General features: G+C 43.9%; 1 protein-coding gene across 1 annotated transcript in view; it reads right to left on the reverse strand.

Moving 5' to 3' along the window:
- LOC106597401 (collagen alpha-1(XIV) chain) overlaps positions 1-27,674 on the reverse strand; it is a 260,539-nt gene that overhangs the window by 67,586 nt on the left and 165,279 nt on the right. Inside the window, 3 exon segments of the mRNA XM_045719294.1 lie at positions 14,458-14,508; positions 14,510-14,536; positions 25,183-25,341. Coding sequence (XP_045575250.1) covers positions 14,458-14,508; positions 14,510-14,536; positions 25,183-25,341 — 237 coding nt within the window.

The raw sequence follows: 27,674 nt of genomic DNA on the forward strand, positions 1-27,674 counted from the left end.
TCCTGGGCCCGGCTAGCTAGAAACACAGTTATCATTAAAAATAATTGTCCTATCCTTTTCCAATAATAAAACGTGCTTTGAAAGAGCCGGGAAGGCCGGTAGTAAATACAGGCTAGCGGTCTGTGAGGAGTGAGGTGGACAGGACTGTATCTCCTAGGATGGGGTATTGGGAGTGTTTTGTAGAGTTGTTACTAACAAAGTGTCATTAGGATGTCTTGACAGAGAGAGAGAGAGAGATAGAGAAAGAGAGACAGAGAGAGACGGACAGAGAGAGAGAGAAGAGAGATTTGTGACCTGTTCCCACAAGGAAAGGTCAACCAGTGAAGAACAAACACCATTCTAAATACCTTTTGTACTTGGAAACATTTGTACATCGTTACAACACTGTATATACAGTTGAAGTCGGAAGTTTACATACACCTTAGCCAAATATATTTAAACTCAGTTTTTCACAATTCCTGACATTCAATCTCAGTAAAAATTCCCTGTCTTAGGTCAGTTAGATCACCACTTTATTTTAAGAATGTGAAATGTCAGAATAATAATAGAGAGAATTATTTCAGCTTTTATTTATTTCATCACATTCCCAGTGGGTCAGAAGTTTACATATACTCAATAAATATTTGGTAGCATTGCCTTTAAATTGTTTAACTTGGGTCAAACATTTCCGGGTAGCCTTCCACAAGCTTCCCACAATAAGTTGGGTGAATATTGGCCCATTCCTCCTGACAGAGCTGGTGTAACTGAGTCAGGTTTGTAGGCCTCCTTGCTCGCTACACGCTTTTCCAGTTCTGCCCACACATTTTCTATAGGATTGAGGTTAGGGCTTTGTGATGGCCACTCCAATACCTTGACTTTGTTGTCCTTGAGCCATTTTGCCACAACTTTGGAAGTATGCTTGGGGTCATTGTCCATTTGGAAGACCCATTTGTGACCAAGCTTTAACTTCCTGACTGATGTCTTGAGATGTTGCTTCAATATATCCACATAATTTTCCATCCTCATGATGCTATCTATTTTGTGAAGTGCACCAGTCCCTCCCGCAGCAAAGCACCCCCCACAACATGATGCTGCCACCCCGTGCTTCACGGTTGGGATGGTGTTCTTCGGATTGCAAGCCTCCCCCTTTTTCCTCCAAACATAACGACGGTCATTATGACCAAACAGTTCTATTTTTTGTTTCATCAGACCAGAGGACATTTCTCCAAAAAAGTACGATCTTTGTCCCCATGTGCAGTTGCAAACCGTAGTCTGTTTTTTTATGGCGGTTTTGGAGCAGTGGCTTCTTCCTTGATGAGCGCGCCTTTCAGGTTATATTGATATAGGACTCGTTTTACTGTGGATATAGATACTTTTGTACCTGTTTCCTCCAGCATCTTTACAAGATCTTTTGCTGTTGTTCTGGGATTGATTTGCACTTTTCGCACCAAAGTACGTTCATCTCCGGGGAGACAGAATGCGTCTCCTTCCTGAGCGGTATGATGGCTGTGTGGTCCCATGGTGTTTATACTTGCGTACTATTGTTTGTATAGATGAACGTGGTACCTTCAGCCATTTGGAAATTGCTCCCAAGGATGAACCAGACTTGTGGAGGTCTACAATTGTTTTTCTGAGGTCTTGTCTGATTTCTTTTGATTTTCCCATGATGTCAAGCAAAGAGGCACTGAGTTTGAAGGTAGGCCTTGAAATACATCCACAGGTACACCTCCAATTGACTCAAATGATGTCAATTAGCCTATCAGAAGCTTCTAAAGCCATGACATCATTTTCTGGAATTTTCCAAGCTGTTTAAAGGCACAGTCAACTTAGTTTATGTAAACTTCTGACCCACTGGAATTGTGATAGAGTGAATTATAAGTGACATAATCTGTCTGTAAACAATTGTTGAAAAATGACTTGTGTCATGCACAAAGTAGATGTCCTAAATGACTTGCCAAAACTATAGTTTGTTAACAAGAAATTTGTGGAGTGGTTGAAAAACTAGTTTTAATGACTCCAACCTAAGTGTATGTAAACTTCCAACTTCAACTGTATATAATATGACATTTGTAATGTCTTTATTCTTTTGGAACTTCTGTGAGTGTAATGTTTATTGTTCATTTTTATTGTTTATTTCACTTATGTATAATGTCTACTTCATTTGCTTTCGCAATGTTAACATATGTTTCCCATGCCAATAAAGCCCCTTGTATTGAACTGGAGAGAGAGAGCGAGAGAGAGAGAGAGAGAGAGAGAGAGAGAGAGAGAGAGAGAGAGAGAGAGAGAGAGCGAGAGAGAGAGAGAGAGAGAGAGAGAGAGAGAGATATAGAGATATATAGAGATATATAGAGATATAGACATATGAGTAAGCCCGAACGTGTTTAATTAAAATACATTTTGTTCATCTAACACGTCTAGCTAGGTCAGTCCTGGACATGTCTCATGTTACTGTCTGGTCTAGCTAGGTCAGTCCTGGACATGTCTCATGTTACTGTCTGGTCTAGCTAGGTCAGTCCTGGTCATGTCTCTCATGTTACTGCCTGGTCTAGCTAGGTCAGTCCTGGTCATGTCTCTCATGTTACTGTCTGGTATAGCTAGGTCAGTCCTGGTCATGTCTCTCATGTTACTGTCTGGTCTAGCTAGGTCAGTCCTGGACATGTCTCATGATACTGTCTGGTCTAGTTAGGTCAGTGTTGGACATGTCTCATGTTACTGTCTGGTCTAGCTAGGTCAGTCCTGGTCATGTCTCTCATGTTACTGTCTGGTCTAGCTAGGTCAGTCCTGGTCATGTCTCTCATGTTACTGTCTGGTCTAGCTAGGTCAGTCCTGGTCATGTCTCTCATGTTACTGTCTGGTCTAGCTAGGTCAGTCCTGGTCATGTCTCTCATGTTACTGTCTGGTCTAGCTAGGTCAGTCCTGGTCATGTCTCTCATGTTACTGTCTGGTCTAGCTAGGTCAGTCCTGGTCATGTCTCTCATGTTACTGTCTGGTCTAGCTAGGTCAGTCCTGGTCATGTCTCTCGTGTTACTGTCTGGTCTAGCTAGGTCAGTCCTGGACATGTCTCTCATGTTACTGTCTGGTCCAGCTAGGTCAGTCCTGGTCATGTCTCTCATGTTACTGTCTGGTCTAGCTAGGTCAGTCCTGGTCATGTCTCTCATGTTACTGCCTGGTCTAGCTAGGTCAGTCCTGGTCATGTCTCTCATGTTACTGCCTGGTCTAGCTAGGTCAGTCCTGGTCATGTCTCTCATGTTACTGTCTGGTCTAGCTAGGTCAGTCCTGGTCATGTCTCTCATGTTACTGTCTGGTCTAGCTAGGTCAGTCCTGGTCATGTCTCTCATGTTACTGTCTGGTCTAGCTAGGTCAGTCCTGGTCATGTCTCTCATGTTACTGTCTGGTCTAGCTAGGTCAGTCCTGGTCATGTCTCTCATGTTACTGTCTGGTCTAGCTAGGTCAGTCCTGGTCATGTCTCTCATGTTACTGTCTGGTCTAGCTAGGTCAGTCCTGGTCATGTCTCTCATGTTACTGTCTGGTCTAGCAGGTCAGTCCTGGTCATGTCTCTCATGTTACTGTCTGGTATAGCTAGGTCAGTCCTGGTCATGTCTCTCATGTTACTGTCTCTGGTCTAGCTAGGTCAGTCCTGGACATGTCTCATGTTACTGCCTGGTCTAGCTAGGTCAGTCCTGGTCATGTCTCTCATGTTACTGTCTGGTCTAGCTAGGTCAGTCCTGGTCATGTCTCTCATGTTACTGTCTGGTATAGCTAGGTCAGTCCTGGTCATGTCTCCCATGTTACTGTCTGGTCTAGCTAGGTCAGTCCTGGTCATGTCTCTCATGTTACTGTCTGGTATAGCTAGGTCAGTCCTGGTCATGTCTCTCATGTTACTGTCTGGTCTAGCTAGGTCAGTCCTGGACATGTCTCATGTTACTGTCTGGTCTAGCTAGGTCAGTCCTGGACATGTCTCTCATGTTACTGCCTGGTTTAGCTAGGTCAGTCCTGGTCATGTCTCTCATGTTACTGCCTGGTCTAGCTAGGTCAGACCTGGACATGTCTCTCATGTTACTGCCTGGTCTAGCTAGGTCAGTCCTGGTCATGTCTCTCATGTTACTGCCTGGTCTAGCTAGGTCAGTCCTGGTCATGTCTCTCATGATACTGTCTGGTCTAGCTAGGTCAGTGTTGGACATGTCTCATGATACTGTCTGGTCTAGTTGGTGGGTTGGATGGATGGTTAGATGGTAGTCTCTCTCAGTTATTCATCTTCTTGGAGTGGAATATAGTTGGCGGGTTGGATGAATGGTTAGATGGTAGTCTTTCTCAGTTATTCATCTTCTTGGAGTGGAATATAGTTGGTGGGTTGGATGGATGGTTAGATGGTAGTCTCTCTCAGTTATTCATCTTCTTGGAGTGGATGAGAGTTGGTGGGTTGGATGGATGGTTGGATGGTAGTCTGTCTCAGTTATTCATCTTCTTGGAGTGGATGAGAGTTGGTGGGTTGGATGGATGGTTAGATGGTAGTCTCTCTCAGTTATTCATCTTCTTGGAGTGGAATATAGTTGGTGGGTTGGATGGATGGTTAGATGGTAGTCTTTCTCAGTTATTCATCTTCTTGGAGTGGATGAGAGTTGACGGGTTGGATGGATGGTTAGATGGTAGTCTCTCTCAGTTATTCATCTTCTTGGAGTGGATGAGAGTTGGCGGGTTGGATGGATGGTTAGATGGTAGTCTCTCTCAGTTATTCATCTTCTTGGAGTGGAATATAGTTGGCGGGTTGGATGAATGGTTAGATGGTAGTCTCTCTCAGTTATTCATCTTCTTGGAGTGGATGAGAGTTGGTGGGTTGGATGGATGGTTAGATGGTAGTCTCTCTCAGTTATTCATCATCTTGGAGTGGATGAGAGTTGGTGGGTTGGATGGATGGTTAGATGGTAGTCTCTCTCAGTTATTCATCTTCTTGGAGTGGATGAGAGTTGGCGGGTTGGATGGATGGTTAGATGGTAGTCTCTCTCAGTTATTCATCTTCTTGGAGTGGATGAGAGTTGGCGGGTTGGATGGATGGTTAGATGGTAGTCTCTCTCAGTTATTCATCTTCTTGGAGTGGATGGAGTTGGCGGGTTGGATGGATGGTTTCTTTCTCCAACAGACTTTCATACAGCGTCAGACTTGAGCATGGCTCGCGAGACTAGTTGTTTGGTGTAACGGTTGTCTGGTTGATTAGTTGGTTGGTTGTTTAAATGGTTGGTTGGTCTGTTGGTTGTTGGTCTGTTGGTCGTTTAAATGGTTGGTCATTTTAAATGGTTGGTCGTTTAAATGGTTGGTCATTTAAATGGTTGGTTGGTCTGTTGGTTGTTGGTCTGATGGTTGTTGGTCTGTTGGTTGTTGGTCTGCTGGTTATTGGTCTGTTGGTTGTTGGTCTGTTGGTTGTTGGTCTGTTGGTTATTGGTCTGTTGGTTTGTTGGTCTGTTGGTTATTGGTCTGCTGGTTATTGGTCTGTTGGTTGTTGGTCTGCTGGTTATTTGTCTGTTGGTCTGTTGGTTGTTGGTCTGCTGGTTTTTGGTCTGTTGGTTATTGGTCTGTTGGTTGTTGGTCTGTTGGTTATTGGTCTGTTGGTTTGTTGGTCTGTTGGTTGTTGGTCTGCTGGTTGTTGGTTTTGTTGTTGGTCTGTGGTTATTGGTCTGTTGGTTATTGGTCTGTTGGTTGTTGGTCTGTTGGTTGTTGGTCTGTTGGTTATTGGTCTGTTGCTCTGTTGGTTATTGGTCTGTTGTTCTGTTGGTCTACTGGTTATTGGTCTGTTGGTTATTGGTCTGTTGGTTGTTGATCTGTTGGTTGTTGGTCTGTTGGTTGTTGGTCTGTTGGTCTGTTGGTCTGTTGGTTGTTGGTCTGTTGGTTGTTGGTCTGTTGGTCTGTTGATTATTGGTCTGTTGGTCTGTTGATCTGTTTGGTTATTGGTCTGTTGTTCTGTTGGTTATTGGTCTGTTGGTCTGTTGATATTGGTCTGTTGGTCCTGTTGTCTGTTGGTTTATTGGTCTGTGGTCTGTTGGTTATTGGTCTGTTGGTCTGTTGGTTATTGGTCGTTGGTTGTTGGTCTGTTGGTTATTGGTCTGTTGGTTGTTGGTCTTTTGGTTTTTGGTCTGTTTGGTTGTTGGTTGTTGGTCTGTTGGTCTGTTGGTCTGCTGGTCTGTTGGTTATTGGTCTGTTGGTCTGTTGGTCTGTTTGGTCTGTTGGTTATTGGTCTGTTGGTTGTTGGTTTGTTGGTTTGGTTGTTGGTCTGTTTGGTTATTGGTCTTGGTTGTTGGTCTGTTGGTTTGTTGGTCTGTTGGTTGTGGTTTGTTGGTCTGTTGGTCTGTTGGTCTGTTGGTTTATTGGTCTGTTGGTTGTTGGTCTGTTGGTTATTGGTCTGTTGGTTGTTGGTCTGTTGGTTATTGGTCTGTTGGTTGTTGGTTGTTGGTCTGTTGGTCTGTTGGTCTGTTGGTTGTTGGTTGTTGGTCTGTTGGTTCTGTTGGTCTGTTGGTCTGTTGGTTGTTGGTCTGTTGGTTGTTGTTGTTGGTTGTTGGTTATTGGTCTGTTGGTTGTTGGTCTGTTGGTTGTTGGTCTGTTGGTTATTGGTCTGTTGGTTGTTGGTTGTTGGTCTGTTTGGTCTGTTGGTTTATTGGTCTGTTGGTTGTTGGTTTGTTGTTCTGTTGGTTGTTGGTCTGATGGTTGTTGGTCTGTTTGGTTGTTGGTCTGTTGGTCTGTTGGTTATTGGTCTGTTGGTTGTTGGTCTGTTGGTCTGTTGGTTATTGGTCTGTTGGTCTGTTGATTGTTGGTTGTTGGTCTGTTGGTTGTTGGTCTGTTGGTCTGTTGGTTGTTGTCTGTTTGGTTATTGGCCTGTTGGTTATTGGTCTGTTGGTTGTTGGTCTGTTGGTTGTTGGTTGTTGGTTGTTGGTCTGTTGGTTGTTGGTCTGTTGGTTATTGGTCTGTTGGTTGTTGGTCTGTTGGTCTGTTGGTTGTTGGTTTGTTGGTCTGTTGGTTATTGGTCTGTTGGTCTGTTGGTTTGTTGGTCTGTTGGTTGTTGGTCTGTTGGTCTGTTGTTGTTTGGTTATTGGTCTGTTGGTTTGGTCGTTGGTCGTTGGTTGTTGGTCTGTTGTTTGTTGGTCTGTTGGTCTGTTGTCTGTTGGTTATTGGTCTGTTGGTCTGTTGGTTGTTGGTTGTTGGTCTGTTGGTTGTTGGTCTGTTGGTCTGTTGGTTTTGTCTGTTGGTTATTGGCCTGTTGGTTATTGGTCTGTTGGTCTGTTGGTCTGTTGTTGTTGGTTGTTGGTCTGTTGGTTTGTTGGTCTGTTGGTTGTTGGTCTGTTGGTCTGTTGGTCTGTTGGTCTGTTGGTTATTGGTCTGTTGGTCTGTTGTTGTTTGGTTGTTGGTCTGTTGGTTTGTTGGTCTGTTGGTCTGTTGGTTGTTGTCTGTTGGTTATTGGCCTGTTGGTTATTGGTCTGTTGGTCTGTTGGTCTGTTGATTTGTTGGTTGTTGGTCTGTTGGTTGTTGGTCTGTTGGTCTGTTGGTTGTTGTCTGTTTGGTTATTGGCCTGTTGGTTATTGGTCTGTTGGTTTTGGTCTGTTGGTTGTTGGTCTGTTGGTTGTTGGTCTGTTGGTTGTTGGTTGGGTTGGTGGGTTATTGGTCTGTTGGTTGTTGGTTGTTGGTCTGTTGGTTTGTTGGTCTGATGGTTGTTGGTTGTTGGTCTGTTGGTCTGTTGGTCTGTTGGTTGTTGGTCTGTTTGGTTATTGGTTGTTGGTTGTTGGTCTGTTGGTTGTTGGTCTGTTGGTTATTGGTCTGTTGGTTGTTGGTTGTTGGTCTGTTGGTCTGTTGGTCTGTTGGTCTGTTGGTTGTTGTCTGTTGGTCTGGGTCTGTTGGTCTGTTGGTTATTGGTCTGTTGGTTGTTGGTTGTTGGTCTGTTGGTTGTTGGTCTGTTGGTTGTTGGTCTGTTGGTTGTTGGTCTGTTGGTTGTTGGTCTGTTGGTTGTTGGTTGTTGGTCTGTTGGTCTGTTGGTTATTGGTCTGTTGGTTGTGTTGTTGGTCTGTTGGTTGTTGGTCTGTGGTTGTTGGTCTGTTGGTTTGTTGGTTGTTGGTCTGTTGGTTATTGGTCTTGTTGGTTATTGGTCTGTTGGTCTGTTGGTTGTTGGTCTGTTGGTCTGTTGATTGTTGGTTGTTGGTCTGTTGGTTGTTGGTCTGTTGTCTGTTGTTTGTTGTCTGTTGGTTATTGGCCTGTTGGTTTATTGGTCTGTTGGTTTGTTGGTCGTTGGTTGTTGGTGTTTGGTTGTTGGTCTTTGGTTTGTTGGTCTGTTGGTTGTTGGTCTGTTGGTTGTTGGTCTGTTGGTCTGTTGGTTGTTGGTTGTTGGTCTGTTTGGTTATTGGTCTGTTGGTCTGTTGGTTATTGGTCTGTTGGTTGTTGGTCTGTTGTTGTTGGTTGTTGGTCTGTTGGTTGTTGGTCTGTTGGTCTGTTGGTTTGTTGGTCTGTTGGTTGTTGGTCTTGTTGGTCTGTTGGTCTGTTGGTCTGTTGGTTATTGGTCTGTTGGTCTGTTGATTGTTGGTTTGTTGGTCTGTTGGTTGTTGGTCTGTTGGTCTGTTGGTTATTGTCTGTTGGTTATTGGCCTGTTGTTGTTGGTCTGTTGGTCTGTTGGTCTGTTTGATTGTTGGTTGTTGGTCTGTTGGTTGTTGGTCTGTTGGTCTGTTGGTGTGTCGTTGGTTTTGGCCTGTTGGTTTGTGTTTGGTCTGTTGGTTGTTGGTCTGTTGGTTATTGGTCTGTTGGTTATTGGTTGTTGGTCTGTTGGTCTGTTGGTTTGGTTGTTGGTTGTTGGTTGTTGGTCTGTTGGTTGTTGGTCTGATGGTTGTTGGTCTGTTGGTTGTTGGTCTGTTGGTCTGTTGGTTATTGGTCTGTTGGTTATTGGTCTGTTGGTTGTTGGTTGTTGGTCTGTTGGTCTGTTGATTTGTTGGTTGTTGGTCTGTTGGTTGTTGGTCTGTTGGTCGTTGGTTGTGTCTGTTGGTTATTGGCCTGTTGGTTGTTGGTCTGTTGGTTGTTGGTCTGTTGGTTGTTGGTTGTTGGGTTGGTCTGTTGGTTTGTTGGTCTGTTGGTTGTTGGTCTGTTGGTTATTGGTCTGTTGGTCTGTTGGTTGTTGGTTTGTTGGTCTGTTGGGTTATTGGTCTGTTGGTCTGTTGGTTGTTGGTCTGTTGGTTATTGGTCTGTTGGTCTGTTGTTGTTGGTTTGTCTGTTGTTTGGTCTGTTGGTCTGGGTTGTTGGTCTGTTGGTTGTTGGTCTGTTGGTCTTGGTCGTTGGTCTGTTGGTTGTTGGTCTGTTGGTCTGTTGATTGTTGGTTGTTGGTCTGTTGGTTGTTGGTCTGTTGTCTGTTGGTTGGTGTCTGTTGGTTTATTGGCTGTTGGTTATTGGTCTGTTGGTTTGTTGGTCTGTTTGCTTATTGGTCTGTTGGTCGTTGGTCTGTTGGTTTGTTGGTCTGTTGGTTGTTGGTTGTTGGTCTGTTGGTTGTTGGTCTGTTGGTCGTTTAAATGGTTGGTCGTTTTAAATGGTTGGTCGGCTGTTGGTTGTTGGTCTGTTGGTTGTTGGTTGTTGGTCTGTTGGTTGTTGGTCTGTTGGTTATTGGTCTGATGGTTGTTGGTCTGATGGTTGTTGGTCTGTTGGTTATTGGTCTGTTGGTTGTTGGTCTGTTGGTCTGTTGGTTATTGTCTGTTGGTTGTTGGCCTGTTGGTTATTGGTCTGTTGGTTTTTGGTTGTTGGTCTGTTGGTTGTTGGTCTGTTGGTTATTGGTCTGATGGTTGTTGGTCTGATGGTTGTTGGTCTGTTGGTTATTGGTCTTTGGTTGTTGGTCTGTTGGTTTGTTGGTTATTGTCTGTTGGTTATTGGCCTGTTGGTTATTGGTCTGTTGGTTGTTGGTTATTGGTCTGTTGGTTTTGGTCTGTTGGTTATTGGTTGTTGGTCTGTTGGTTATTGGTCTGTTGGTTATTGGTCTGTTGGTTATTGGTCTGTTGGTTGTTGGTTTGTTGGTCTGTTGATTGTTGGTTGTTGGTCTGTTGGTTATTGGTCTGTTGGTCTGTTGGTTGTTGGTCTGTTGGTTGTTGGTCTGTTGGTCTGTTGGTTATTGGTCTGTTGGTCTGTTGGTTATTGGTCTGTTGGTTATTGGTCTGTTGGTCTGTTGATTGTTGGTTATTGGTCTGTTGGTTATTGGTCTGTTGGTCTGTTGGTTGTTGGTCTGTTGGTTGTTGGTCTGTTGGTTGTTGGTCTGTTGGTTGTTGGTCTGTTGGTTGTTGGTCTGTTGGTTATTGGTCTGTTGGTCTGTTGGTTGTTGGTCTGTTGGTTGTTGGTCTGTTGGTTGTTGGTCTGTTGGTCTGTTGGTTATTGGTCTGTTGGTTATTGGTCTGTTGGTTGTTGGTCTGTTGGTTATTGGTCTGTTGGTTTTGGTCTGTTGGTCTGTTGGTTGTTGGTTATTGGTCTGTTGGTTTTGATCTGTTGGTTATTGGTCTGTTGGTTTTGGTCTGTTGGTTATTGGTCTGTTGGTTATTGGTCTGTTGGTTGTTGGTCTGTTGGTTATTGGTTGTTGGTTGTTGGTCTGTTGGTCTGTTGGTTGTTGGTCTGTTGGTTGTTGGTCTGTTGGTCTGTTGGTCTGTTGGTTTTGGTCTGTTGGTTGTTGGTTGTTGGTTGTTGGTCTGTTGGTCTGTTGGTTATTGGTCTGTTGGTTGTTGGTCTGTTGGTCTGTTGGTTGTTGGTCTGTTGGTTGTTGGTCTGTTGGTTGTTGGTTGTTGGTTATTGGTCTGTTGGTCTGTTGGTTGTTGGTCTGTTGGTTGTTGGTTGTTGGTCTGTTGGTTGTTGGTCTGTTGGTTGTTGGTCTGTTGGTTGTTGGTCTGTTGGTCTGTTGGTCTGTTGGTTTGTTGGTCTGTTGGTTATTGGTCTGTTGGTTGTTGGTCTGTTGGTTATTGGTCTGTTGGTTTTGGTTGTTGGTCTGTTGGTCTGTTGGTTTTTGGTCTTTTGGTCTGTTGGTTATTGGTCTGTTGGTTATTGGTCTGTTGGTTGTTGGTCTGTTGGTCTGTTGGTTGTTGGTTGTTGGTCTGTTGGTTATTGGTCTGTTGGTCTGTTGGTTATTGGTCTGTTGGTTTTGGTCTGTTGGTCTGTTGATTGTTGGTTATTGGTCTGTTGGTTATTGGTCTGTTGGTCTGTTGGTTGTTGGTCTGTTGGTTGTTGGTCTGTTGGTCTGTTGGTTTATTGGTCTGTTGGTCTGTTGGTTATTTGTCTGTTGGTCTGTTGATTGTTGGTTGTTAGTCTGTTGGTTATTGGTCTGTTGGTCTGTTGGTTATTGGTCTGTTGGTTGTTGGTCTGTTGGTTGTTGGTCTGCTGGTTGTTGGTCTGTTGGTTATTGGTCTGTTGGTCTGTTGGTCTGTTGGTTGTTGGTCTGTTGGTTGTTGGTCTGTTGGTCTGTTGGTTATTGGTCTGTTGGTTGTTGGATTGGTCTGTTGGTTGTTGGTCTGTTGGTTGTTGGTCTGTTGGTCTGTTGGTTATTGGTCTGTTGGTTGGTCTGTTGGTCTGTTGGTTATTGGTCTGTTGGTTATTGGTCTGTTGGTTGTTGGTCTGTTGGTCTGTTGGTTATTGGTCTGTTGGTTGGTCTGTTGGTTATTGGTCTGTTGGTTGTTGGTTGTTGGTCTGTTGGTCTGTTGGTTATTGGTCTGTTGGTGTTGGTCTGTTGGTCTGTTGGTTTTTGGTCTGTTGGTTGTTGGTCTGTTGGTCTGTTGATTGTTGGTTATTGGTCTGTTGGTTGTTGGTCTGTTGGTTATTGGTCTGTTGGTTATTGGTTGTTGGTCTGTTGGTTGTTGGTCTGTTGGTTGTTGGTCTGTTGGTTATTGGTCTGTTGGTTATTGGTTGTTGGTCTGTTGGTCTGTTGGTCTGTTGGTTTGGGTCTGTTGGTCTGTTGGTCTGTTGGTCTGTTGGTTGTTGGTCTGTTGGTTATTGGTTGTTGGTCTGTTGGTTGTTGGTCTGTTGGTCGTTTAAATGGTTGGTCGTTTAAATGGTTGGTCGGTCTGTTGGTTGTTGGTCTGAGTGGTTTGTTGGTCTGTTGGTTGTTGGTCTGTTGGTTATTGGTCTGATGGTTGTTGGTCTGATGGTTGTTGGTCTGTTGGTTATTGGTCTGTTGGTTGTTGGTCTGTTGGTCTGTTGGTTGTTGTCTGTTGGTTATTGGCCTGTTGGTTATTGGTCTGTTGGTTGTTGGTTATTGGTCTGTTGGTTGTTGGTCTGTTGGTTATTGGTTGTTGGTCTGTTGGTTATTGGTCTGTTGGTTATTGGTCTGTTGGTTATTGGTCTGTTGGTTATTGGTCTGTTGGTTATTGGTCTGTTGGTCTGTTGATTGTTGGTTATTGGTCTGTTGGTTATTGGTCTGTTGGTCTGTTGGTTGTTGGTCTGTTGGTTGTTGGTCTGTTGGTCTGTTGGTTTGTTGGTCTGTTGGTCTGTTGGTTATTGGTCTGTTGGTTATTGGTCTGTTGGTCTGTTGATTGTTGGTTATTGGTCTGTTGGTTATTGGTCTGTTGGTTTTGGTTGTTGGTCTGTTGGTTTGTTGGTCTGTTGGTCGTAAAGGTTGGTCGGTCTGTTGGTTGTTGGTCTGATGGTTTGTTGGTCTGTTGGTTGTTGGTCTGTTGGTTATTGGTCTGATGGTTGTTGGTCTGATGGTTGTTGGTCTGTTGGTTATTGGTCTGTTGGTTGTTGGTTGTTGGTCTGTTGGTTATTGGTCTGTTGGTTATTGGTCTGTTGGTTATTGGTCTGTTGGTTATTGGTCTGTTGGTTATTGGTCTGTTGGTCTGTTGATTGTTGGTTTTGGTCTGTTGGTTATTGGTCTGTTGGTCTGTTGGTTGTTGGTCTGTTGGTTGTTGGTCTGTTCGTCTGTTGGTTTTGGTCTGTTGGTCTGTTGGTTGTTGGTCTGTTGGTTATTGGTCTGTTGGTCTGTTGATTGTTGGTTATTGGTCTGTTGGTTATTGGTCTGTTGGTCTGTTGGTTGTTGGTCTGTTGGTTGTTGGTCTGTTGGTTGTTGGTCTGTTGGTCTGTTGGTTGTTGGTCTGTTGGTTGTTGGTCTGTTGGTTATTGGTGTTGGTCTGTTGGTTATTGGTCTGTTGGTTATTGGTCTGTTGGTTGTTGGTCTGTTGGTTATTGGTCTGTTGGTCTGTTGGTTATTGGTTATTGGTCTGTTGGTTATTGATCTGTTGGTTATTGGTCTGTTGGTTATTGGTCTGTTGGTTGGTCTGTTGGTTATTGGTCTGTTGGTTGTTGGTCTGTTGGTTATTGGTTTGTTGGTTGTTGGTCTGTTGGTCTGTTGGTTGTTGGTCTGTTGGTTGTTGGTCTGTTGGTTTATTGGTCTGTTGGTTATTGGTCTGTTGGTTGTTGGTTGTTGGTTGTTGGTCTGTTGGTCTGTTGGTTATTGGTCTGTTGGTTGTTGGTCTGTTGGTCTGTTGGTTGTTGGTCTGTTGGTTGTTGGTCTGTTGGTTGTTGGTTGTTGGTTATTGGTCTGTTGGTCTGTTGGTTGTTGGTCTGTTGGTTGTTGGTTGTTGGTCTGTTGGTTGTTGGTCTGTTGGTTGTTGGTCTGTTGGTTGTTGGTCTGTTGGTCTGTTGGTCTGTTGGTTGTTGGTCTGTTGGTTGTTGGTCTGTTGGTTGTTGGTCTGTTTGGTTGTTGGTCTGTTGGTTATTGGTCTGTTGGTCTTTGTTGGTCTGTTGGTTGTTGGTCTGTTGGTTATTGGTCTGTTGGTCTGTTGGTTATTGGTCTGTTGGTTATTGGTCTGTTGGTTGTTGGTCTGTTGGTTATTGGTCTGTTGGTTATTGGTCTGTTGGTCTGTTGGTTATTGGTTATTGGTCTGTTGGTTATTGGTCTGTTGGTTGTTGGTCTGTTGGTTGTTGGTCTGTTGGTTGTTGGTCTGTTGGTTGTTGGTCTGTTGGTTGTTGGTCTGTTGGTTATTGGTTGTTGGTTGTTGGTCTGTTGGTCTGTTGGTTGTTGGTCTGTTGGTTGTTGGTCTGTTGGTCTGTTGGTCTGTTGGTTATTGGTCTGTTGGTTATTGGTTGTTGGTTGTTGGTCTGTTGGTCTGTTGGTTGTTGGTCTGTTGGTTGTTGGTTGTTGGTCTGTTGGTTGTTGGTCTGTTGGTTGTTGGTTGTTGGTTATTGGTTGTTGGTTGTTGGTCTGTTGGTCTGTTGGTTGTTGGTCTGTTGGTTATTGGTCTGTTGGTTGTTGGTCTGTTGGTTATTGGTCGGTTGGTTGTTGGTTGTTGGTCTGTTGGTCTGTTGGTTTTTGGTCTGTTTGGTCTGTTGGTTTATTGGTCTGTTGGTTATTGGTCTGTTGGTTATTGGTCTGTTGGTTTTTGGTCTGTTGGTTTTTGGTCTGTTGGTTATTGTTCTGTTGGTTATTGGTCTGTTGGTCTGTTGGTTGTTGGTTGTTGGTCTGTTGGTCATTTGAATGGTTGGTTAAAAGGCAGTTGTTCTTACCAGTCCAGGGAGCTCACAGCACTTGTCTCGACTGGCCCAGGACGTGCTGCATGATAATGTCAAACATCTGGATCTGGAACTATACACACACAGAGAACAAATACACAGAGAAAGAGTTCATATTGGCATGACATTGCAACACACTTACGGTATACAGATTTCTACACTACTTCTACCCTGTGGTCTACACCGTGTTCTACACTGTGTTTTACACTACGTTCTACCCTGTGGTCTACACCGTGGTCTACACAATGTTCTACACCGTGGTCTACACCATGTTCTACACCATGTTCTACACCGTGTTCTACACCGTGTTCTACACCGTGATCTACACCGTGATCTACACAATATTATAAACCATGTTCTACACTGTGTTCTACACAATGTTCTACACCATGTTCTACACCATGTTATAAACCATGTTCTACACTGTGGTCTACACAATGTTCTACACCATGTTCTACACCATGTTATAAACAATGTTCTACACTGTGGTCTACACAATGTTCTACACCATGTTCTACACCATGTTCTACACAATGTTATAAACCATGTTCTACACTGTGGTCTACACAATGTTCTACACCATGTTCTACACAATGTTCTACACCATGTTCTGCACCATGTTTACACATCCACAATGTTATAAAAACACGTGGCTAAATTCTACACATGTTCTACACAATGTTCTACACCATGTTCTGCACCATGTTCTACACTGTGGTCTACATCGTGGTCTGCACAATGTTATACACCAAGTTCTACACCGTGGTCTACACCGTAGTCTACACAATGTTCTAAACCATGTTCTACACTGTGGTCTACACAATGTTCTACACAATGTTCTACACCATGTTCTACACCATGTTCTACACCATGTTCTACACTGTGGTCTACACTGTGGTCTACACAATGTTCTAAACCATGTTCTATGTTGTACACCGTGGTCTACGTTGTACACCGTGGTCTACACCATGCTCTATGTTCTACACCGTGGTCTACACCGTGTTCTACATCGTGTTCTACATGCTTCAGAGAAATATCCAAATATGGGTTGTGAGGTTTGATGGTGACTGTCTGATCAACAGGCTGTTTGATGGTGATCTGTCTGATCAACAGGCTGTTTGATGGTGACTGTCTGATCAACAGGCTGTTTAATGGTGACTCTGTCTGATCAACAGGCTGTTTAATGGTGACTGTCTGATCAACAGGCTGTTTGATGGTGACTCTGTCTGATCAACAGGCTGTTTGATGGTGACTGTCTGATCAACAGGCTGTTTAATGGTGACTGTCTGCTCAACAGGCTGTTTGATGGTGACTCTGTCTGATCAACAGGCTGTTTTAATGGTGACTCTGTCTGCTCAACAGGCTGTTTGATGGTGATCTGTCTGATCAACAGGCTGTTTAATGGTGACTGTTTGATCAACAGGCTGTTTGATGGTGATCTGTCTGCTCAACAGGCTGTTTTTGATGGTGACTCTGTCTGCTCAACAGGCTGTTTGATGGTGACTCTGTCTGCTCAACAGGCTGTTTAATGATGACTCTGTCTGATCAACAGGCTGTTTGATGGTGACTCTGTCTGCTCAACAGGCTGTTTGATGGTGACTGTCTGCTCAACAGGCTGTTTGATGGTGACTCTGTCTGCTCAACAGGCTGTTTAATGGTGACTGTCTGATCACAGGCTGTTTGATGGTGACTCTGTCCGATCAACAGGCTGTTTGATGGTGACTGTCTGCTCAACAGGCTGTTTGATGGTGACTGTCTGCTCAAGAGGCTGTTTAATGGTGACTGTCTGCTCAACAGGCTGTTTAATGGTGACTCTGTCTGCTCAACAGGCTGTTTGATGGTGACTGTTTGATCAACAGGCTGTTTGATGGTGACTCTGTCTGATCAACAGGCTGTTTAATGGTGACTGTCTGCTCAACAGGCTGTTTAATGGTGACTGTCTGATCAACAGGCTGTTTAATGGTGACTCTGTCTGCTCAACAGGCTGTTTAATGGTGACTGTCTGATCAACAGGCTGTTTAATGGTGACTGTCTGATCAACAGGCTGTTTGATGGTGACTCTGTCTGCTCAACAGGCTGTTTAATGGTGACTGTCTGATCAACAGGCTGTTTGATGGTGACTCTGTCTGATCAACAGGCTGTTTGATGGTGACTGTCTGCTCAACAGGCTGTTTGATGGTGACTCTGTCTGCTCAACAGGCTGTTTGATGGTGACTGTCTGCTCAACAGGCTGTTTGATGGTGACTGTCTGATCAACAGGCTGTTTGATGGTGACTCTGTCTGCTCAACAGGCTGTTTGATGGTGACTGTCTGCTCAACAGGCTGTTTAATGGTGACTGTCTGCTCAACAGGCTGTTTAATGGTGACTCTGTCTGCTCAACAGGCTGTTTAATGGTGACTGTTTGATCAACAGGCTGTTTAATGATGACTCTGTCTGCTCAACAGGCTGTTTAATGGTGACCGCTGCTCAACAGGCTGTTTAATGGTGACTGTTTGATCAACAGGCTGTTTGATGGTGACTCTGTCTGCTCAACAGGCTGTTTAATGGTGACTGTCTGATCAACAGGCTGTTTAATGGTGACTGTCTGCTCAACAGGCTGTTTAATGGTGACTCTGTCTGATCAACAGGCTGTTTAATGGTGACTCTTTCTGCTCAACAGGCTGTTTGATGGTGACTCTGTCTGATCAACAGGCTGTTTGATGGTGACTCTGTCTGCTCAACAGGCTGTTTAATGGTGACTCTGTCTGATCAACAGGCTGTTTAATGGTGACTCTGTCTGATCAACAGGCTGTTTGATGGTGACTCTGTCTGATCAACAGGCTGTTTAATGGTGACTGTCTGATCAACAGGCTGTTTGATGGTGACCTGTCTGATCAACAGGCTGTTTAATGGTGACTGTCTGCTCAACAGGCTGTTTGATGGTGACTCTGTCTGATCAACAGGCTGTTTAATGGTGACTGTCTGATCAACAGGCTGTTTGATGGTGACTCTGTCTGCTCAACAGGCTGTTTAATGGTGACTCTGTCTGATCAACAGGCTGTTTAATGGTGACTGTCTGATCAACAGGCTGTTTGATGGTGACTCTGTCTGATCAACAGGCTGTTTAATGGTGACTGTCTGATCAACAGGCTGTTTAATGGTGACTGTCTGCTCAACAGGCTGTTTGATGGTGACTCTGTCTGATCACAGGCTGTTTAATGGTGACTGTCTGATCAACAGGCTGTTTAATGGTGACTGTCTGATCAACAGGCTGTTTGATGGTGACTCTGTCTGATCAACAGGCTGTTTGATGGTGACTGTCTGATCAACAGGCTGTTTAATGGTGACTGTCTGATCAACAGGCTGTTTGATGGTGACTCTGTCTGATCAACAGGCTGTTTAATGGTGACTCTGTCTGATCAACAGGCTGTTTGATGGTGACTCTGTCTGCTCAACAGGCTGTTTAATGGTGACTGTCTGCTCAACAGGCTGTTTGATGGTGACTCTGTCTGATCAACAGGCTGTTTAATGGTGACTGTCTGATCAACAGGCTGTTTGATGGTGACTGTCTGATCAACAGGCTGTTTAATGGTGACTCTGTCTGCTCAACAGGCTGTTTAATGGTGACTGTCTGCTCAACAGGCTGTTTGATGGTGACTGTCTGATCAACAGGCTGTTTAATGGTGACTGTCTGATCAACAGGCTGTTTGATGGTGACTCTGTCTGCTCAACAGGCTGTTTGATGGTGACTGTCTGCTCAACAGGCTGTTTGATGGTGACTCTGTCTGATCAACAGGCTGTTTGATGGTGACTGTCTGCTCAACAGGCTGTTTAATGGTGACTCTGTCTGACTCAACAGGCTGTTTAATGGTGACTGTCTGCTCAACAGGCTGTTTGATGGTGACTGTCTGCTCAACAGGCTGTTTAATGGTGACTTTGTCTGATCAACAGGCTGTTTAATGGTGACTCTGTCTGATCAACAGGCTGTTTGATGGTGACTGTCTGCTCAACAGGCTGTTTAATGGTGACTGTCTGATCAACAGGCTGTTTAATGGTGACTCTGTCTGATCAACAGGCTGTTTAATGGTGACTGTCTGATCAACAGGCTGTTTGATGGTGACTCTGTCTGATCAACAGGCTGTTTAATGGTGACTGTCTGATCACAGGCTGTTTGATGGTGACTCTGTCTGATCAACAGGCTGTTTAATGGTGACTGTCTGATCAACAGGCTGTTTGATGGTGACTCTGTCTGATCAACAGGCTGTTTAATGGTGACTGTCTGATCAACAGGCTGTTTAATGGTGACTGTCTGCTCAACAGGCTGTTTGATGGTGACTGTCTGCTCAACAGGCTGTTTGATGGTGACTGTCTGATCACAGGCTGTTTGATGGTGACTCTGTCTGCTCAACAGGCTGTTTAATGGTGACTGTCTGCTCAACAGGCTGTTTGATGGTGACTGTCTGATCACAGGCTGTTTGATGGTGACTCTGTCTGATCAACAGGCTGTTTGATGGTGACTGTCTGATCAACAGGCTGTTTAATGGTGACTCTGTCTGATCAACAGGCTGTTTGATGGTGACTGTCTGATCACCAGGCCGTTTAATGGTGACTGTCTGATCAACAGGCTGTTTAATGGTGACTGTCTGATCAACAGGCTGTTTAATGGTGACTCTGTCTGATCAACAGGCTGTTTAATGGTGACTGTCTGCTCAACAGGCTGTTTAATGGTGACTGTCTGATCAACAGGCTGTTTAATGGTGACTGTCTGCTCAACAGGCTGTTTAATGGTGACTGTCTGCTCAACAGGCTGTTTAATGGTGACTGTCTGATCAACAGGCTGTTTGATGGTGACTCTGTCTGCTCAACAGGCTGTTTAATCTTGACTGTCTGATCAACAGGCTGTTTGATGGTGACTCTGTCTGCTCAACAGGCTGTTTGATGGTGACTCTGTCTGATCAACAGGCTGTTTGATGGTGACTGTCTGATCAACAGGCTGTTTGATGGTGACTGTCTGCTCAACAGGCTGTTTAATGGTGACTCTGTCTGATCAACAGGCTGTTTAATGGTGACTGTCTGCTCAACAGGCTGTTTAATGGTGACTGTCTGCTCAACAGGCTGTTTGATGGTGACTCTGTCTGCTCAACAGGCTGTTTGATGGTGACTCTGTCTGATCAACAGGCTGTTTAATGGTGACTGTCTGCTCAACAGGCTGTTTAATGGTGACTGTCTGATCAACAGGCTGTTTGATGGTGACTGTCTGTCTGCTCAATGATGGTGAACTGAATGACCTAAATGTACATACACACAACCCACTGGGCACACACTGGCTGAATCAACATTGTTTCCATGTCATTTCAATGAAATTACGTTGAACCAATGTGGAATAGACGTTGAATTGACGTCTGTGCCCAGTGGGAATGAACTTTCACTGAGAGTGAATCACTTTAAACACTAGGTTAAAATAAATTAAAATGTATTTCTTATGAGATTACATTGATAAGATGAAACTGCTGAGGAAATATGAAAGCCTCACCACTTTAAAGGACAATAAAGTCAGAATTAATTGTAAAACATCTCGGGGGACATTTCTTTCTTTCCACCAATTCCCTCAAAATGCTGTACAAAGCAATTTCTTTTCATCAGACTGTCTCCAGAAATAATAAAATAATACAGTCTCACATAGTTGCAAAAGCAGTCCATTCATCTACCCTCAGAGCTGCACAGAAATCATCACAACTATTATGCATCTAACAAAGACTGCTCCTCATCTTATTTCCTGTCCTGACATCTTGGGTCACATAGAGGATGTATGGTGTTATAGAGGCTGTAGGGTGTTGTTGTGGTGTTATAGAGGCTGTAGGGTGTTGTGGTGGTGTTGTAGAGACTGTAGGGTGTTGTGGTGGTGTTATAGAGGCTGTAGGATGTTGTGGTGGTGTTATAGAGGCTGTAGGGTGTTGTGGTGGTATTATAGAGGCTGTAGGGTGTTGTGGTGGTGTTATAGAGGCTGTAGGGTGTTGTGGTGGTGTTATAGAGGTGTAGGATGTTGTGGTGGTGTTGTAGAGACTGTAGGGTGTTGTGGTGGTATTATAGAGGATGTAGGGTGTTGTGGTGGTGTTATAGAGACTGTAGGGTGTTGTTGTGGTGTTATAGAGACTGTAGGGTGTTGTTGTGGTGTTATAGAGGCGGTAGAATGTTGTGGTGGTGTTATAGAGGCTGTAGGGTGTTGTGGTGGTGTTATAGGGTGTTGTGGTGGTGTTATAGAGGCTGTAGGATGTTGTGGTGGTGTTATAGAGACTGTAGGGTGTTGTGGTGGTGTTATAGGGTGTTGTGGTGGTGTTATAGAGGCTGTAGGGTGTTGTTGTGGTATTATAGAGGCTGTAGGGTGTTGTTGTGGTGTTATAGAGAATGTAGGGTGTTGTGGTGGTATTATAGAGGCTGTAGGGTGTTGTGGTGGTGTTATAGAGGCTGTAGGATGTTGTGGTGGTGTTATAGAGGCTGTAGGATGTTGTGGTGGTGTTATAGAGAATGTAGGGTGTTGTGGTGGTATTATAGAGGCTGTAGGGTGTTGTGGTGGTATTATAGAGGCTGTATGGTGTTGTGGTGGTGTTATAGAGGCTGTATGGTGTTGTTATGGAGGATGTAGAGTGTTGTGGTGGTGTTATAGAGGCTACAGGGTGTTGTGGTGGTGTTATAGAGGCTGTTGGGGAGCTGTGGTGGTATTATAGAGGCTGTATGGTGTTGTGGTGGTATTATAGAGGCTGTATGGTGTTGTGGTGGTGTTATAGAGGGGCTGTATGGTGTTGTGGTGGTGTTATAGAGACTGTAGGGTGTTGTTATGGAGGATGTAGATTTTTTGGTGGTGTTATAGAGATTGTAGGATGTTGTGGTGGTATTATAGAGGCTGTAGGGTGTTGTTGTGGTGTTATAGAGAATGTAGGGTGTTGTGGTGGTGTTATAGAGGCTGTATGGTGTTGTTATGGAGGATGTAGAGTGTTGTGGTGGTGTTATAGAGGCTGTTGGGAGCTGTGGTATTATAGAGTCTGTAGGGTGTTGTTGTGGGACTATAAAGGCTGCAGGATGTTGCGGTGGTGTTATAGAGATGTATGGTGTTGTTATGGAGGATGTAGGGTGTTATAGAGGCTGTAGAGTGTTGTGGTGGTGTTATAGAGGCTGTAGGGTGTTGTTGTGGGACTATAGAGACTGTAGGGTGTTGTTGTGGTGTTATAGAGGCTGTAGGGTGTTGTTGTGGGACTATAGAGACTGTAGGGTGTTGTTGTGGTGTTATAGAGGCTGTAGGGTGTTGTTGTGGTGTTATAGAGTCTGTAGGGTGTTGTGGTGGTGTTATAGAGGTTATATGGTGTTGTGGTGGTGTTATAGAGGCTCTAGCGTGTTGTTGTGGTGTTATAGAGGCTGTGGGGTGTTGTTATAGAGATTGTAGGGTGTTGTTATGGTGTTATAGAGGCTGTACGGTGTTGTGGTGGTGTTATAGAGCCTGTAGGGTGTTGTTATAGAGGCTGTAGGGTGTTGTTATAGAGACTGTAGGGTGTTGTTATAGAGGCTGTAGGTGTTGTGGTGCTGTTATAGAGGCTGTAGGGTGTTGTTATAGAGGCTGTAGGGGTGTTGTTGTGGGGTTATAGAGGCTGCACGGTGTTGTTGTGGTATTATAGAGGATGCATGGTGTTGTTGTGGTGTTATAGAGGCTGCATGGTGTTGTGGTGGTGTTATAGAGCCTGTAGGATGTTGTTGTGGGTCTATAGAGGCTGTAGGGTGTTGTGGTGGTATTATAGAGGCTGTAGGATGTTGTTGTGGGTCTATAGAGGCTGTAGGGTGTTGTGGTGGTATTATAGAGCCTGTAGGGTGTTGTTGTGGATCTATAGAGGCTGTAGGGTGTTGTGGTGGTATTATAGAGGCTGTAGGATGTTGTTGTGGGTCTATACAGGCTGTAGGGTGTTGTTGTGGTGTTATAGAGGCTGTAGGGTGTTGTTGTGGGACTATAGAGACTGTAGGGTGTTGTTGTGGTGTTATAGAGGCTGTAGGGTGTTGTGGTGGTATTATAGAGGCTGTAGGATGTTGTTGTGGGTCTATACAGGCTGTAGGGTGTTGTTCTGGTAATATAAAGGATGTATGGTGTGTGACTGAAAGCTGTAGGTCTATAGGACAGCCAGCTCAGAGAATGATGCAGAGACTGACAGACAGTACTCTGTGTTTCTCAAAATGAATACTACCGTGCTCGAGCACACACCCCGTGCTCGAGCAAATTGGAGCATGGGAGAGTCAGAGTATGGGTTGAATTCAAAGTATGTGAAATGAAGCTTCTGGAATGCAGTACTCTGTACATATTTTAAATCATTGATGCAAGCTTCAATGGAAAGTAGGCACAGAAATATGACGCAACCAGGTAAAAAATTACGGGACATTTCTTGAAATCAACGGCGGCCATTATTTGAGTGAGAGAAAATAAACTTCAACTTCGGAATGAAATGTTGCCCATTCACATCTCACATGTAGCCTGACTACAATATGTTATCTTGATACGTTAATAATACATACATGGTGTGTTCATTTTGGCATGTATACCTGCCTACAATACACACTGAAGTGTGCGTAGATTGCAAGCCCACAGTAAATCGATAGGGCTAACTGCTGTTAGCTAGCCACGAAGAATTGACATCTACCTTGCATAACATTATTTTAAGTCATTTTTGCCTGTTAAACTATCTGGTTAGCTATATTATTACGCTTCACATATACAGTTGAAGTCGGAAGTTTACATACACTTAGGTTGGAGTCATTAAAACTCGTTTTTCAACCACTCCATAAATTTCTTGTTAACAAACTATAGTTTTAGCAAGTCGGTTAGGACATCTACTTTGTGCATGACACAAGTAATTTTTCCAACAATTGTTTACAGACAGATTATGTCACTTATAATTTACTGTATCACAATTCCAGTGGGTCAGAAGTTTACATACACTAAGTTGGCTGTGCTTTTTAAACAGCTTGGAAAATTCCAGAAAATGATGTTATGGCTTTAAAAGCTTCTGATAGGCCAATTGACATCATTTGTGTCAACTGGAGGTGTACCTGTGGATGTATTTCAAGGCCTACCTTCAAACTCAGTGCCTCTTTGCTTGACATCATGGGAAAATCAAAAGAAATCAGACAAGACCTCAGAAAAAACATTGTAGACCTCCACAAGTCTGGTTCATCCTTGGGAGCAATTTCCAAACGCCTGAAGGTACCACGTTCATCTGTACAAACAATAGTACGCAAGTATAAACACCATGGGACCACGCAGCCATCATACCGCTCAAGAAGGGAGACGCATTCTGTCTCCTGGAGATGAACGACTTTGGTGCGAAAAGTGCAAATCAACCCCAGAACTACAGCAAAGGACCTTGTGAAGATGCTGGAGGAAACAGGTACAAAAGTATCTATATCCACAGTAAAACGAGTCCTATATCAACATAACCTGAAAGGCCGCTCAGCAAGGAAGAAGCCACTGCTCCAAAACCGCCATATAAAAAAGCCAGACTACGGTTTGCAACTGCACATGGGGACAAAGATCGTACTTTTTGGAGAAATGTCCTCTGGTCTGATGAAACAAAAATAGAACTGTTTGGCCATAATGACCATCCCCCTTTATGGAAATGGAGGAGGCTTGCAAGACAAAGAACACCATCCCAACCGTGAAGCACGGGGGTGGCAGCATCATGTTGTGGGGGTGCTTTGCTGCAGGAGGGACTGGTGCACTTCACAAAATAGATGGCATCATGAGGCAGGAAAATTATGTGGATATATTGAAGCAACATCTCTAGACATCAGTCAGGAAGTTAAAGCTTGGGTGCAAATGGGTCTTCCAAATGTACAATGACCCCAAGCATACTTCCAAAGTTGTGGCAAAATGGCTTAAGGACAACAAAGTCATGGTATTGGAGTGGCCATCACAAAGCCCTGACATCAATCCTATAGAACATTGGTGGGCAGTACTGAAAAAAGTGTGTGCGAGCAAGGAGGCCTACAAACCAGACTCAGTTACACCAGCTCTGTCAGGAGGAATGGGCCAAAATTTACCAAAATTATTGTAGGAAGCTTGTGGAAGGTTACCAGAAACAATTGACCCAAGTTAAACAATTTAAAGGCAATGCTTCCAAATACTGAGTGTATGTAAGCTTCTGACCCACTGGGAATGAGATGAAATAAATAAAAGCTGAAATAAATCATTCTCTCTACTATTATTCTGACATTTTGCATTTTTAAAATAAAGTGGGGATCCTAACTGACCTAAGACAGGGAATTTGTACTGGGATTAAACGTCAGGAATTGTGAAAAAGTGAGTTGAAATGTATTTGGCTAAGGTGTATGTAACCTTCCCACTTCAACTGTAGCTAGCTGATAGTTATGAAGTAATGAAGATCCTCTGAGAATGCACTCGCAGCATGAGCGTGTGAAACACGGTAGTATGCATATTGGAGAAATACCCCATGTCATGCTTTGAAAGTGAAATGTCTTGTACATCTAGAGGTTGCTTGTCTTGCAGGTGTGTTGAAGATGTCTAGTTAGGTTTAGGGTTTTGGGTTAGGAGTAGTTTAAATGAAAAAGAAACACCTGTAAACTATGCTTGTTTCTTGTCTTAACGTTTCATGCTTTTCAACCTTTGTAAAAACACAAACATTAACACCTTATGGTGATACTGTGTAAACTGCACAATGTGTGGTAGATTCCTCCATCATTCTTACCGGAGCTGAGTTGTCCCTCTTCCCTCTGGATCGTACCATGCGTCCCAGTACCTCCACCCCGTCTATACTGATGTTGCCAGCCGCGTTGATGGGCTTTCCTCCCACTACCTTACAGTCAACCACCACCCTGGCTGTGGTCTTACTGATCGCCATGTGGAGCTGTGGGAAGACGAGATGGAACACCATGTTTTAAACATACTGACACTAACCACAGTATTATCAGTCTGTGGGGAGAGGAGATGGAACACCATGTTTTAAACATACTGACACTAACCACAGTATTATCAGTCTGTGGGGGAGAGGAGATGGAACACCATGTTTTAAACATACTGACACTAACCACAGTATTATCAGTCTGTGGGGAGAGGAGATGGAACACCATGTTTTAAACATACTGACACTAACCACAGTATTATCAGTCTGTGGGGAGAGGAGATGGAACACCATGTTTTAAACATACTGACACTAACCACAGTATTATCAGTCTGTGGGGAGAGGAGATGGAACACCATGTTTTAAACATACTGACACTAACCACAGTATTATCAGTCTGTGGGGAGAGAGGAGATGGAACACCATGTTTTAAACATACTGACACTAACCACAGTATTATCAGTCTGTGGGGAGAGGAGATGGAACACCATGTTTTAAACATACTGACACTAACCACAGTATTATCAGTCTGTGGGGAGACGAGATGGAACACCATGTTTTAAACATACTGACACTAACCACAGTATTATCAGTCTGTGGGGAGAGGAGATGGAACACCATGTTTTAAACATACTGACACTAACCACAGTATTATCAGTCTGTGGGGAGAGGAGATGGAACACCATGTTTTAAACATACTGACACTAACCACAGTATTATCAGTCTGTGGGGAGAGGAGATGGAACACCATGTTTTAAACATACTGACACTAACCACAGTATTATCAGTCTGTGGGGAGAGGAGATGGAACACCATGTTTTAAACATACTGACACTAACCACAGTATTATCAGTCTGTGGGGAGAGGAGATGGAACACCATGTTTTAAACATACTGACACTAACCACAGTATTATCAGTCTGTGGGGAGAGGAGATGGAACACCATGTTTTAAACATACTGACACTAACCACAGTATTATCAGTCTGTGGGGAGAGGAGATGGAACACCATGTTTTAAACATACTGACACTAACCACAGTATTATCAGTCTGTGGGGAGAGGAGATGGAACACCATGTTTTAAACATACTGACACTAACCACAGTATTATCAGTCTGTGGGGGAGAGGAGATGGAACACCATGTTTTAAACATACTGACACTAACCACAGTATTATCAGTCTGTGGGGAGAGGAGATGGAACACCATGTTTTAAACATACTGACACTAACCACAGTATTATCAGTCTGTGGGGGAGAGGAGATGGAACACCATGTTTTAAACATACTGACACTAACCACAGTATTATCAGTCTGTGGGGAGAGGAGATGGAACACCATGTTTTAAACATACTGACACTAACCACAGTATTATCAGTCTGTGGGGAGAGGAGATGGAACACCATGTTTTAAACATACTGACACTAACCACAGTATTATCAGTCTGTGGGGAGAGGAGATGGAACACCATGTTTTAAACATACTGACACTAACCACAGTATTATCAGTCTGTGGGGAGAGGAGATGGAACACCATGTTTTAATCATACTGACACTAACCACAGTATTATCAGTCTGTGGGGAGTGGAGATGGAACACCATGTTTTAAACATACTGACACTAACCACAGTATTATCAGTCTGTGGGGAGAGGAGATGGAACACCATGTTTTAAACATACTGACACTAACCACAGTATTATCAGTCTGTGGGGGAGAGGAGATGGAACACCATGTTTTAAACATACTGACACTAACCACAGTATTATCAGTCTGTGGGGAGAGGAGATGGAACACCATGTTTTAATCATACTGACACTAACCACAGTATTATCAGTCTGTGGGGAGAGGAGATGGAACACCATGTTTTAAACATACTGACACTAACCACAGTATTATCAGTCTGTGGGGAGAGGGAGATGGAACACCATGTTTTAAACATACTGACACTAACCACAGTATTATCAGTCTGTGGGGGAGAGGAGATGGAACACCATGTTTTAAACATACTGACACTAACCACAGTATTATCAGTCTGTGGGGAGAGGAGATGGAACACCATGTTTTAAACATACTCGACACTAACCACAGTATTATCAGTCTGTGGGGAGAGGAGATGGAACACCATGTTTTAAACATACTGACACTAACCACAGTATTATCAGTCTGTGGGGGAGAGGAGATGGAACACCATGTTTTAAACATACTGACACTAACCACAGTATTATCAGTCTGTGGGGAGAGGAGATGGAACACCATGTTTTAAACATACTGACACTAACCACAGTATTATCAGTCTGTGGGGAGAGGAGATGGAACACCATGTTTTAAACATACTGACACTA

The sequence above is a fragment of the Salmo salar genome, chromosome ssa05 (assembly GCF_905237065.1).
Source record: "Salmo salar chromosome ssa05, Ssal_v3.1, whole genome shotgun sequence".
In the NCBI taxonomy this organism is placed as follows: domain Eukaryota; kingdom Metazoa; phylum Chordata; class Actinopteri; order Salmoniformes; family Salmonidae; genus Salmo; species Salmo salar.